General features: G+C 34.8%; 1 protein-coding gene across 1 annotated transcript; it reads right to left on the bottom strand.

The window, feature by feature from the left end:
- Positions 1-640: 640 nt before the first annotated feature.
- On the bottom strand, positions 641-1,078 carry LOC140446274 (uncharacterized). The gene has a single exon (XM_072538812.1). The coding sequence runs from the start codon at positions 1,076-1,078 to the stop codon at positions 641-643; it is 438 nt and encodes a 145-aa protein (XP_072394913.1).
- Between the last annotated feature and the right edge of the window lie 12,540 nt (positions 1,079-13,618).

The raw sequence follows: 13,618 nt of genomic DNA, 5'->3' as shown, positions 1-13,618 counted from the left end.
AATACGAAATACGAGGCACCTATTTTGTTGGTTTTGCGCATAAAATTGACCTCTACTTCTGAATTCTTGCACGATACAACAAGTCCCGCGTAAAATATATTTTTGGACTTTTCTTTGAATCTCACTAAAATATAGTCACCCTCTACAGGGTCACGATTGCAGTCAAATGCTTCATCATCCACTGGTCCTATCCAAGAACCATCATTATCATGACTATCTCCCAAATTAAAAACTGGTTCACTCTCATCCGAAGTACTTTCAATATCCACAACACGTGTAACTGTCTGTTTCATTGTCGAAGAAACCAACTGGTTCCGTTTTGCTTCGAGCGCATCTTTCTCAGACGTGCTTGTGAGGATCCTACTTTTCTTCTTCTCTCTCGGCTTCCTATTAACTTTTCTTGCCTTGGCCTTAGGCTATCCTTGCAACATCTCTGGTGAAATGAAATTTTTATTTTCTTTAGTAGTTCTAGAGGGTGTTTCAGTACTTGGGTCTAGAGGAACAGAGTTTATTGCCGATGGTCCTGGAAGGACCCCTCTTCTACAATTTCCATAGGACGATCTGTCACTGCCGATCCAAAAAAGTCGCTCCCTCTTAAAACATTTGGATTGAAGGGACATATCCCTGTTTTTTCAAAGCCTCACCGAATATTTTGAGGTACGAGAGCTTTATCGTGTGCTGTACCAACCAACTCAGCGATATTGTATATTTTGATGGGCGCTCCTGGATGATTCAGTAGCCAAGCCTCACATTCAGCATTATAATATGCCTTGAAAGGCCCAAAGACAGTCACATCTAATGGCTGGAGTTTGTTGCTACAATGTGGAGGCAACGTCAAAATATGGACACCTGCTTCTCGAGCCTTCATGATTACTTCCACTGTGACGTGGCTCTCGTGGTTATCAAATATTAGCAGCGACGGATTTTCTTTCCAACTGCTGCTGTATTTGATAAAATGTTCTAATACTTGTAAAAAAAGTTCTGCTGTCATCCAGCCTGAAGGGTTAGGTAGTCCTAAGGTACCACGAGGTGCTCCATTAAGCATATGCTCTTTAAAGAATTTACGTGGAAACACCATCACTGGTGGACAATATGTGCCAAGGGCGGATATACAATAGGTGGTAACTAGTACACCATGTTCACTACTAGTGCTATAACTTTTTTGGGGTCATGGACAGTTTTTGTGCTAGTCTCATCAAGATTAAAAATACGTGAACTCTCAATTAAAATAGGATATTTGTTTAGGATGTTTTGAAGATTATCAAAAATCAGCTGAACGTTGTGTCGGTTGAAAGAAGTCAAGCGTGCCAAGCTACATGCCTCAGGTTGTCGTATGCTCAACTTTTTTCTTTTCATAAATGCACGAAGCCAGTCGATACCGGCCATTCTACGTTCTGTCCATGATTTTGGTACCTTCAATTTGTTTACTTTTGCTACATCAAATGCGATGCGTCTTACTGCTACGGTGGTTGGGCCGTACTCCATATTACTGCAAGTTTTAATGTAGTTACACAGAATGTCTTCCTGTTCATCTGTAAAAATTTTGTTCACCGAATAATTTGTTTGCATAATGATTGGTAAATTTTCAGTTCAACAACAAAATGATATTTTAGTCTGCTGTAAAACTTTCATAACAAATAAGTCACTAAAAATCAGCGTAATTCTAGTTTTTTAATTCATTTGTTGGAAAAGCTCGAGTTTTGTATTATATTTTTTACCGATCACCAAATTCGCAGCCAATATTTTAGGATCAACAACTTTCAAAAGAATTAAAAATTAAATTTTTAAAATAATAAACTCCTTTTATTAAAGGGCCGGTCTTTTCACCTCCAGCCTCCAGATAAATATTGTCCTATCTGACAGATAGTTATCTGAAGGATAGACATTTATTTATAGAGTAAAATGTACCCGTCTATTATGTTACTGTTACCTATCTGTAAGATAAACGTAAAATTTATTTCGGAACACCAATATTTAATTAATTGTCAAAGAAATCACACTAATGTTTAAATATCTCTTTTGATTTTACAATTTGTGATGGAAGGAATTAATTCTAGGTTATAAAATGTTGTAGATTAGAACGGTTGAATCTTCTCAACTCTACAGTCACTTCCATTGGATAAAATAGTAGGGATAATTCATAACGTCGTGGACCTGACGTAATCATTTAGTGACGTCGACCTACGAACGAAACAATAATATCAGGCATTGCTAAAAACATGCAGTTCTCTTCAGTGCATTATCGTAGCGAGACAGAGACGAACTAGTTTTTGCGTTAGTGAAATAGCTTTAATATTTTAATTTTTTGACGTGACAACGTCTTAAATTAGGTTGTGGCTCGGAGTCATTCATGAAAAAGTGTAACGCCCGCTCACGTCTGTTACAGTGAGTCACCGAACGAGAGAGAGGCCCGCCGGACCGGCGAATGCCTTGCGTCTCTCTCCCACTCAAACATGATCGGTCCGCTGCGCGCGCAGCACTAGAGAATTAGGCGCGTTGAATCGGTGCGTGCTTGTGTGTCTGTCTTTCTCGAGCGTTCTTGGCGTTCAAGACACATTACAGCAGAAACACTTCCTTTCATTTCATATTTCTCCTATCATCGTCCTATCCTCAACAAAATCACTCAAATAGAAATTAGTTTAAATTTGTGCAATTCTTATTTTAATTCAATTCCTTGTTCCTATTGTGCAATTTAATAATATTCATATCAATAAATATTCTACCGAAAAAAAGACGTCACGTAAAATCTTCGCCCGTAAAACCGACTTTACAGGCAACCGATTTTTTTTTTTATAAACAATCGTTTTTAATATTCTATCAGTTTTTGGATCATTCTGAATAAAAAAGGTTAATTGTAATTTTTCTCTAAAGTAGATCGTTTCCAACTTACAATTTAAAACTGAAAAAAAAAACGAAAAATGATGATTGAAGGCTCAAAAACACACAATTATTTTTGAATTCACCAAACCTTGTTCTATCAATTTCTGGTACTTTAGTTTGGGCTTATTTAATTTAAAAACATCGTTTTTAGTTGTTTGAGGCCCTTATCACAAGCTAAAAATGGATTTATACAAAACTGTTTGATAAATTAGGACCACTTTTTGTATAAGCGACCTCTTGAACATTATTCTGCGGTATTTTATGAAAGTGATTATTCAAAAAATCTCATGGGAATATTTTTTATTCATGTTTATTCATGTCAGTTGGTAGTTCAGATTTCTTTCTGTTAGCTTTAAATTATTTTTTTTTATTAAATCTTGTCTTAAAATTACAGCAATCAATATCTTTGACAATTTTGCGAAAAAATTAATCGTATTATTAATTATATTAATATATAATTAATATTATTATCGCTTCAAGAACAAAATATGTTTGAAATGTCAGATGTTGGTAGAGTTTACGTAGAATTACGTTTTATTTCATTTGTTCATTGTTACAAAAAAATATTATAATTATAAATTTATTCTGCAACTTGTATATCTTCGATTTTCATTTAAATATGGCGAAAAATCTACAATACAGTTCCGAAAATTGCTCTAACGAGCGATTTTACTTTTGGTGCGGAGGAGTGATGGATTGAAGAAAGCGAGGTGAAGGATGCATATAAATAAAAATGTAACAGTTACAATTCCATAGACCTAATTAATATGAGTATTGTTTATTTTGATGAGTACTAGTGGATTTAAACCAGATAATGTCCGCTTCATTTTTTTCTCCAAGAATTTAATTTATATTTATAAACTTTATTTTACTTAATTGTTTACAGCTTAAAGAACTATTTACTCAACCACCCAATCAAACTTTTTTAAACTTTTAAATTTTTAAATATTAACTTATCACTAATTTCAATAATTTTTCTTATTATTCCAAATCATATTTTCGAGTAGAACTTAGGAAGAACAAATCTAGAACATGTACTTGGAACAATCCAACAAGGAAATCATTAGCTTAGTAGTGACGCCACTGATAATTTTGAGCCCGACGCAATATTTCGCTGTGAAATATTTAATATTGTCATAGATTGTATAATAAGCAATTTAACCAGAAGATTTAATGCGGAAAATGAAATTCATTCGCTATTTAACATTTAGTCCCAGTAGAAGATGACGACAATATTAAGAAAAAAAAAATTGATATGTTGGGCGAATTTTATAAAGAAGACATCAGGGAAGAATTGATAGATGAAATGATGTCCTTAGTTATCTTTCTCGCATAAAAAATGTTATGATATCGACAATGAAGCAGGATTGGTTAACTGATCTAGCAACTTTGTGCATTGAGCATGATTTGATAAAATGCGACTTTTAGAAAATTATAGACTATTTTTCTTCTTCTTTAAGTGCCATCTCCGCGACGAAGGTTGGTAATCATCATGGCTATTCCGACCTTCGAAGCAGCTGCTCTGAACAATTGCCTTGAGCTGCAACCAAACCACTTTCTCAGGTTCTTCAACCAGGAAACGCGTCTTCTTCCTACGCTTCTCCTACCCTCTACTTTTGCTTGAATTATGAGTCTCAAGATGTTGTATCTTTCGCCTCTCATCACATGTCCGAGATATTGCAATTTTCTTTCTTTTATTGTATTTTCCATTTCCCTCCCTCTGCCTATTCTCCTTAACACTTCTGTATTCGTGACTCTATCTACCCATGTAATCCTTAACAATATTCTAAATGTCCACATTTCAAACGCGTTAAGTCTATTTATTGTTACGCGTTAAGACATTTTTGCCAATCAGAAATCTCGAATAGCACTTCTATTATAAATATTTTCATTAATATAAATGTAATCAAAATTTAATATTTGAAATGTTAATTACTATTTATTATTGATAATTTTATTTCTATAAAAATTAAACAATTTTGTTGCTCTTCACTGTTTGCCGGAGACCCGTTCTTCAATTCCTACCGGGGCCCGCTCATCCCTTTCGGCGGCCCTGGTCATGTGTGTGGGTAAATATTTACATACACATTGTTAATTGTTCAATTTGACTGCCAATAAAAGGAATATTTATATCCTACCTAGTTTGGAGACAAAACTAAAAGTTTGTGAATATAACTTGAATGAAGTCTTTCTACTATAATTTTGATTAATGTAGTAGCAATATATTATATGATAAGCTTTAAACCGGTATGTTCGGAAAGATTTCCGCGGTTAGTACAATTAAACTTAGAGCTAAGATTAATATTATTATAATATTCATAACTTCATAATAATATTAATCTTAGCTCTAAGTTTAATATATATATATATATATATATATATATATATATATATATATATATATATATATATATATATATATATATATGTATATATATATATATGTATTGTTTTATTATTGTGTCTGTTTTCTTTTAATAATATTGTAAAAGCTCCTTTTGAAACAAGAACTGTACTTCATCTTTAGACAATAAAATCACGTAAACGCATAAAATGCACCAGAAAATAAAATACGTATTCCATTAATGATAAGAATTTTTAGACTGCATGTGCACAATTGTACCTTTATTTTGTCTATGTAAATTTGTCAACAGTTAAGTTTAATATATTCTTTTTTTAAACAGTAGTTTTTTTTTCATGTGCCTAATTGCATTAGTATTAAGGATTACATACGTTCGTATCTTTGGATCAGGGAGCTAAATTTTCAGCATATATTTTTATGCTCAGTGAAGTACTACTTCAATATATTCTTTATCTATGAGTACTACCATAGCACACTCCCACTTGTGTAATTTATCTATTTTACTGCTCTGGTTAACAGCACATTGGTAACAAGGATAGCCAAGGACAACGCACGTTTTTATTTGGGCACCCTTCCGGTTAGTGGCACTGGTAGTCTCGTTCCTGAGCGCTGTTCGTTGTCACTTTATGTCCATGGTATAATGGTTAAGAAAAGCAATGGGAATGTTCCAGGGTTATTGCAACCAGGCAAACTGCATAGGTATACTACAACGAGAAGTCGAAAGAGAGGATATAGAAATATGCGGACTTTCGGAGACCCATTGTAAAGGACAAGGACACTTCCGAATGGCAGATCATGTTGTATACATATCGGGAGCAAATAACACAGGAAGAAATGGTGTTGCAATTATGGTGACTAAAAGATTTTCACAATACGTGTATGATTACCAACCGATAAATGATAGACTTATAAAAATAACCTTACTAGCATCACCAAACAAAATGCACATTCTTCAGGTCTACATGTCAACCTCAGACGCGTTAGACAATGAAGTGGAAGACGTATACTCCGTTATTGAAGACACAATAAGTAATATTTCATCTAAAGAACCACTCATAATCATGGGCGATTTTAACGCTAAGGTAGGAGAAACAAGAAATGATAACATCCAAAATGTAGGAAACTATGGGTTAGTTATTAGAAACAGTCGAGGCGAACGTTTAATAGATTTTGTAACCGAAAACAGTTTGTCCATTGTAAACACAACGTTCAAAGATCATGCCCGTCCTTTATCGATGTGGACCAGCCCAAATGGAGAATACAAGAACCAAATCGACTACATATTGATTAGAAACAGATGGAAGACATGTTTTACAAACGTAAGAACTAGACCAAGAGCTGAATGTGGATCCGATCATAAATTGTTATGGGCTTGTTTCAAGATGAAGCTAAAAAGAACAATGTCGCACCAAAATCAAAACAGGCTGGAGATTTCAAATCCGAAAACATTTAGAGATGCATTAAAGGAAAATAGTATGTTGAACACACAAGACAACCCAGAAGAAATGTGGAAAGGTTTCAGAAATGCCATAGAAACCTCTGTAGAAAGAACCAGAACTGAAAAAAAGATCATCAAGAGAAAACACTGGATGAAGACAGAACGCTGCAACTTCTCGAAAAGCGAAGAAAAATCAAATCTCTCATATATCAAAACGACAGCAACAAAAACGAATTAGCAAGGTTAAATAGAGAAATTAAAAGAGCAGGTAGTGATGATAAAAATAAACATTTAAATGAAGAATGCGAAGAACTAGAGAGACTTGCAAAGCGATATGAATCCCATGAGTTATATAACAAAGTCCGATATCTATCAAGGGAATTTAAACTAATCACACAAACAATAATGCGAGTTCACTGCAGAGAGAGAACCAAACATTCTAAAGTCAGAGGTAGAAAAAGCAATCAAAAAGTTAAAAAATAGAAAATCTCCTGGCGCAGACCAGATCACCGCACAGAAGTTTTAAAAGAGACTGGAGATGTTGGAGTAAATTTTATGCATATGATCTGCAAAAAGATTGGGGAAACCGGAGAGTGGCCGAACGACTGGACAACATCCACTTTCATCCCTATATTCAAAAAAGGAACTCCGCTAGATTGCAGCAACTACAGAACGGTAACCCTAATATCGCATTCAAGCAAGGCTCTACTTCATATAATACATGAAAGACTAAAAGCTTTTCTATTGTCTCAGATATCAGAAAACAAGCGGGAAAAGGCACAAGAGAACACATCCTTAATGTCAGACAGCTAACCGAAAAAACTCGCGAATTCAATACTCCTATGCTTATCTGCTTTGTGGATTACACAAAGGCCTTCGATAAAGTCAAATGGCAGCAGATATGGTCCATACTAGCGGAAATGGGAACACCACTTAATTCTACTAATTATAAATCTATATGAAAATAATAAGTACACAGTAAAAATAAACAATACCCATTCCGATCATTTCAGAACAGAGGCAGGTGTCAGGCAGGGATGCATAATCTCGCCAACTCTGTTTAATATCTACGGCGAACACATTATGCGAAAGGTATTAGACGGATGGAAGGATGGAATATCAGTAGGAGGTCAAAAAATCAGTAACTTGAGATATGTTGATGACACTTTTATAATCGCGGCAAATCAAGAAGAAATGAAAGACATAATGAGATGTCTGGAGGAGAAAAGCAAAAGTAAAACATATGAACTATAGCTAAATAAGAGTAAGACAAAGATCATGATAGTAGACAGAGCTCGGAATAATCTTCAACACATTAAAGAAATTGGGGCCTTTGAAGTAGTAAATAGTTTCATATACCTGGGGTCCCTAATAACAAATGATAGATGGTGTGACAGAGAGATACGTAGAAGGTTGACTATTGCTAGAACAACTATGATGAAACTGGTAACAATTTGGAAAAATTCTAGCATAACGATACACACAAAACTAAGGCTGGTAAGGGCACTCATTTTTCCCATAGCCACATATGCATCCGAAACGTGGACCTTAAAGAAAGCGGATAAAAATAAACTAGACGCTTTTGAAATGTGGGTATACCGCCGCATGTTAATAATATCCTGGATTGATCATCGCACTGACGTATCGATATTAGAACAACTTAAAGTAAAGGATAGATTGCTTAAACAAATACAACAGAGATATTTGCAGTATTTTGGACACATTGCTAGAAGAACAGGTACGATGGAAAAACTGATAGTTGAGGGTAGAGTTGAAGGAAAGAGACCTAGGGAAAGATCTCCAAGCCGTTGGGTAGATCAAACAAAAATATTGATTAACCAAGGGTTACATGAAGCCGAACAACTATCCCAAGACAGGGAGGGATGGAGGGAAATCTTAAAAAACTGTAAAGGCCTGATGGTGTCACCACATCCCAAAAGGGATTAGGACTGAGGAGGACAATGAACACATTGTGTTCATTGTACCATGCTTTATGTCATTATTAAAGTTAAAGTCTTCCTTCTCTTGAGAAAAACAGGACGCAATATTATTTTTTCATAAATTGTCCAAAAATGTACAATTTTAGTAGATGATTTTTAATTATGAAATCGAACACATTACACGGAATAACAATGGTAACATAAAGAAATGAACAAAAAAGATTATGTGTTCCAGATTGCATGGATACTACTAGCATATTTTCGCTATCGGAAATTTAGCATACTCAAAAAAAGTAGCCTTCTTTGCCGATGCAGAGAAACCACAGCGTTCTTCTTCGCCATCCACTTTCAAAACACTGCCGCAAACTGGACATGTTCTATTGTTTTTTAACCCTTAACTACAGGCATTCCATTATTACCACGTAACAACAGAGCCCCAGTATTTTTTACCGGTCATTATAAAATGGAGTCAAATATAAAGTCCAATATGAAATTAATAACAAAAAATTCATTATGTATTTTTCTGTAGTGCCTAGATATGGGAGAACTGGTGAAATGGGTGATTTTAATAATAAAATACAAGATTTTTAAAGATACAAGATAATCTATTAAAGGATAATTTTGGTAACATTTTTGGTCTATTGAAACAAACAACCATAAATGCTATGAACAAAAATTTAGATTTTTTTTAAACAAATAAACCAAATATAGAATCATAAAAGAAACATAAAATAGTATTTACGAAAATCTATACATCAATGAGAAAAAATCTGAAAGAGGTAAAATTGTCAAAAAAATTAAATGGCACGTTCCTTGCAAACTCTTGGAAAGATTGCAATTGCATTGTAAACATATCGGATCTTGCACATTATGCAAATATGAGTGGTTTTTCTTTCTTCAGTGATTCAGTATATGGTCTGTTGATAAATACCCTATATCTGAGTCCACATCACTTGCGACAAAATCAATTTGATGTGAGCTACGAAAGAAAATATTCAGAATAGACGCCCACCGCTTTGATTAGCACAGTTAGACAAACTGCCCGAGAGGTACTGAGACACATGAAATTGTAAGTGGTGCGGATACCACGAAATCCGCGTTTTGGGACCGTCCACCGGTAAGAAATTCCGGATCTCTGTTGTTAAGGGTTAACACCCCGTGTGAATAAAAAAAGTTCATTACTTCATTTCTACAATCCATGCGAACACTATCATTGTCTGAAATTTCACACGAGGTGCAACTAGCCATTTTCTTTGTTAGAAAAAAACACAACTGAACTTAACCAAGAACAAATTATGTATAAAAGACCCACCTAATTTTTTTTTTTGAATAGTCCAGGGGGTTGATTAGGATGTTGCCAAGTTTAAATATTTTTATAAATATTATTTATTACGTGGTATTCAAGAAACATGTAAAAATAAAAGCTTAATACTATTCTTATATATTTACAAGCTGGTAAGTTAAAATAAATAATCCCTGTTTCCCTACGTAACATTCTTTTAAAATTTATTTGGCAACAACACCAAAAAAGCTATATTCGCAGTCGCATAAAAACAATGGGACATGCAACAGCAGTAAAAACCTTTAAAGTACCGCGAATTACACTGCGTAGGTTTAATAATGAATAAGGAAGTATCAAAGGATATTTAGGTAGATATAAGCCTACATTTGATGTCAATGCTCAAGCTGAAATAGCTAAGCAAAGAGATGTCCATCTTTATTCTTTCGACACGTCCCTTTCCGTCTTCGCCAAGTGTATATTAACACACCGTACTTACCGTTTAGATTTTATGACATATGTTCAATTTTTTCACATGCGAAAAATCATGACATTTTTTCGCTGTATTACTAACTATCCTTCTACCACAATTTTACAATCATTGCCTTAGTCCAACCCTTGATAACCCTTCCTATTCCATTTCAACCTCCCCTCCTTTAGAAATATAGACAGTTTTAAACTAGCAAACAAGAAGTCGCTCTCTTGTCTGTAGTTACGAACAGTCGCTCTCTCTTCCCTGTTGACTATCGTTAGTAACAGAGGATACTCTCTACTGTTGACTGCCGCTAACAACAGACATTCTCTCTCTCCCGCTTATAGTTACGCGAAAAATACCGCAAATACTGTTTTAAATCGTGTACATACGCAAAATGTGCTCTACCTCGTGATCTCAGTGTTAGTACCGCGAAACACGTGTTCAGAAACCGGTACCCATACAGCTTCCCCGTATGAAGAACAACCGCAAATGAAAGCCTGTAAATACCGCGAGTGTGTGTGTAGCAGAAGTATTGGTAAGACTTTGTATAAACTTAATTTGCTATAATCTGTATAACCCCCTTACTACACCTTTTTGTATAACATTAATTGTATTTTATTTTTCGCATGTGGTAAACAGTGGGGTCATAGCGCGATCTAATTTTATTTTGTTATTTATTAATTTCGAATATATTTTTATTTAAATTAGACCTGTGTTCTACTGAATCTGTTGTCTAAAAGAGCTACCATCACACATTCGAGTGACAGTTCTTTGTCTCTCAAAAAGCAATTGAACACAAAAGGGAGTAGTTGCAGTAGCGAGTTCGGTCTATAGTTTAAAAGTTCAATGGAGAGACCTGCAGGTTCTGTAGACGTTCGTCCATTTTTCATCAAGATCAAGCGTGTAGAAGGGTTAGTTTAATTAGATTAGTTAGACTGTGCACGAATTTTGTCCATTCTTTCTTGTTTTTTGCCTTATTTTGAGCTTCTGACCATTCCATTCCCCTACTTTTCAAAATCTGCCCTACTTCGTCATCCCAGGTTTTCCGTGGTCTGCCTCTGGTTTTAAACTTTTTCACTTTAGCCTTCCAGACTTGCTTAACGGGTTGGTTGTCGTTCATTCGGCACAAATGACCAAACCATTTTATTTGTTGTGTTTCAATAGCGTGTAGTACAGATTCTATGCCCAGTTCTTCTCTAACATCTTCATTTCTTATTTTGTCTCGTCGTGTTATTCCTTTGACTCGTCTTAGATATTTCATATCAATGGCTTATATCTTGCTTTTTAATTGCTTTGTTAAAACCCAGCTCTCGCTTCCATATATCAAGATTGGTCGGAATACTGTCTTATAAACTGTCATTTTGGTTCTTCTGCTGATTTCAGGTTTACCTATGAATGCTCTACTAAGATTATGGTACACTTTTGAAACACTACTTATTCTTTCTGTTATTTCATTCTGCATGGTACCTTCTCTGTCTATTGTAACCCCTAGGTATTTGAATGCATCTACTTGTTCTATGAGTTGTTGGTTAATTTCTATGTTAACATTTCGGTTAGTTTTCGCTATTAGCATCACCTTGGTTTTCTTAACATTAATCTTCATGTTTCTAATTGCCAGCTCATTATTCCATCTATCTATATTTTTCTGGAGGTCCCTCTCGTTGGAAGCGTATAACATGAGATCATCTGCGAATGCACACTCAGCTATACCAATCGGTCGTAGTTTACTATATCCGATATGTACTTTGTGTATACTTGCTTTTGTTTTCTTAATTATGTCGTCAATAATCAATATGAACAGTGTGGGGCTCATAACACCTCCTTGTCTTAGACCCTCGTTTATTGCAAACATCTCTGATTCCAAGTTATCCTTACGTACATAACTCTTGTTATTTTGATACAGACTTTTGATAGCACCTGTTAGTTGATGGTCAACATTTCTATTTTGCAGACTTTTCCAAATTGCTTCCTGGGACACTCTGTCAAATGCTTTCTCAATATCTAGAAATGCCATATATATTTCTGTGTTCTTTATTCTAGCTTTCTCAATTATTTGTTTCAACGTAAATATATGGTCTTGCGTACTGTGTCCCTTCCTAAACCCACTTTGTACTTCATCCAGATGTGGTTCAACGATGTGTCTTAATTTCTTTTCTAGGATGCTTTCATATATTTTGGAGACGATACTGAGTAGATTAATTCCTCTATAATTTTCACAAGAACTTGGGTCTCCTTTCTTAAAGATTGGTAGTATTATGCCAATTCTCCAATCTTCGGGGACTGTACATCGGTTCCAAGCCATATTCATAATTTTGGTTAAAAATTCAACTCCTTTCGGTCCCATTGTCTTTAACATTTCAGCAGTGATTTTGTCATGGCCAGCTGATTTACCTCTCTTTGTATTATTAATTGCTTCTTTGACTTCTTCTATTTGAATATCATTTTCTTGTCCATGTTCTCCTTCTATCATTAAAGTTTCCTCTTTCGGTTGTCTTGGTGTTAGGAGTTCGCTGAAGTATTGTCTCCATCTTTCCATAATCTCATTTGGTCTGATAATCAGTGTGCCGTCTTTACGTTTCACCTGTTTCATCGTTGTTTCTTTACCTTTTCTTAGCGTCTTTAGTGCCTTGTAAAACAATTTTTGGTTACCCCGACTATCTGCCTCCATCTTCATTCCAAACTCATTCCAGGCTTTCTTCTTCTTCTTCAGTACCATTTCTTTCACCACCTTTCTTTGTCGTTTATATTCTTCGTAACTATTTTCTGTTTTCTTGTTTAAGTATATTTTCCATTTTTCTGTTTTTTATATTTTATTTGGGCTTTTAATTCATCGTCCCACCATCGTGTTTGCTTCTTATTTCTGTTTACATGGTTTATTCCACACGTTTCTTTTGCTGTCGTCACGATGGTTTCTTTAAATTGTTTCCAAGTTTCCTGTAAGTTGTCAGTACTATGTGCATTAGTTAATTTGGCTAGTTTTTCTTCTATTTTACTTTTGAACATGGCCGCGACATTTTGGTCATTTAGTTTATAGTTTTGGATATTCCCGTTCACTTTATTATTTTTCGTTCTTTGTTTAGTGGTTTTAGGGGTTTTTTGAGGTAATCTTATCTTTGCCATTACCAGATAGTGGTCACTATAGATTTCCGGACCTCTTTTAACTCTGACATCAGTGACCTCTTTCCTAAATTCTCTATTAATGAGAACATAATCTAGAATTGATTTTTCATTTCTGCTCCTGACT

The sequence above is a fragment of the Diabrotica undecimpunctata genome, chromosome 7 (assembly GCF_040954645.1).
Source record: "Diabrotica undecimpunctata isolate CICGRU chromosome 7, icDiaUnde3, whole genome shotgun sequence".
NCBI classification, from domain to species: domain Eukaryota; kingdom Metazoa; phylum Arthropoda; class Insecta; order Coleoptera; family Chrysomelidae; genus Diabrotica; species Diabrotica undecimpunctata.
This window is presented reverse-complemented; position numbering and strand designations above follow the sequence as displayed.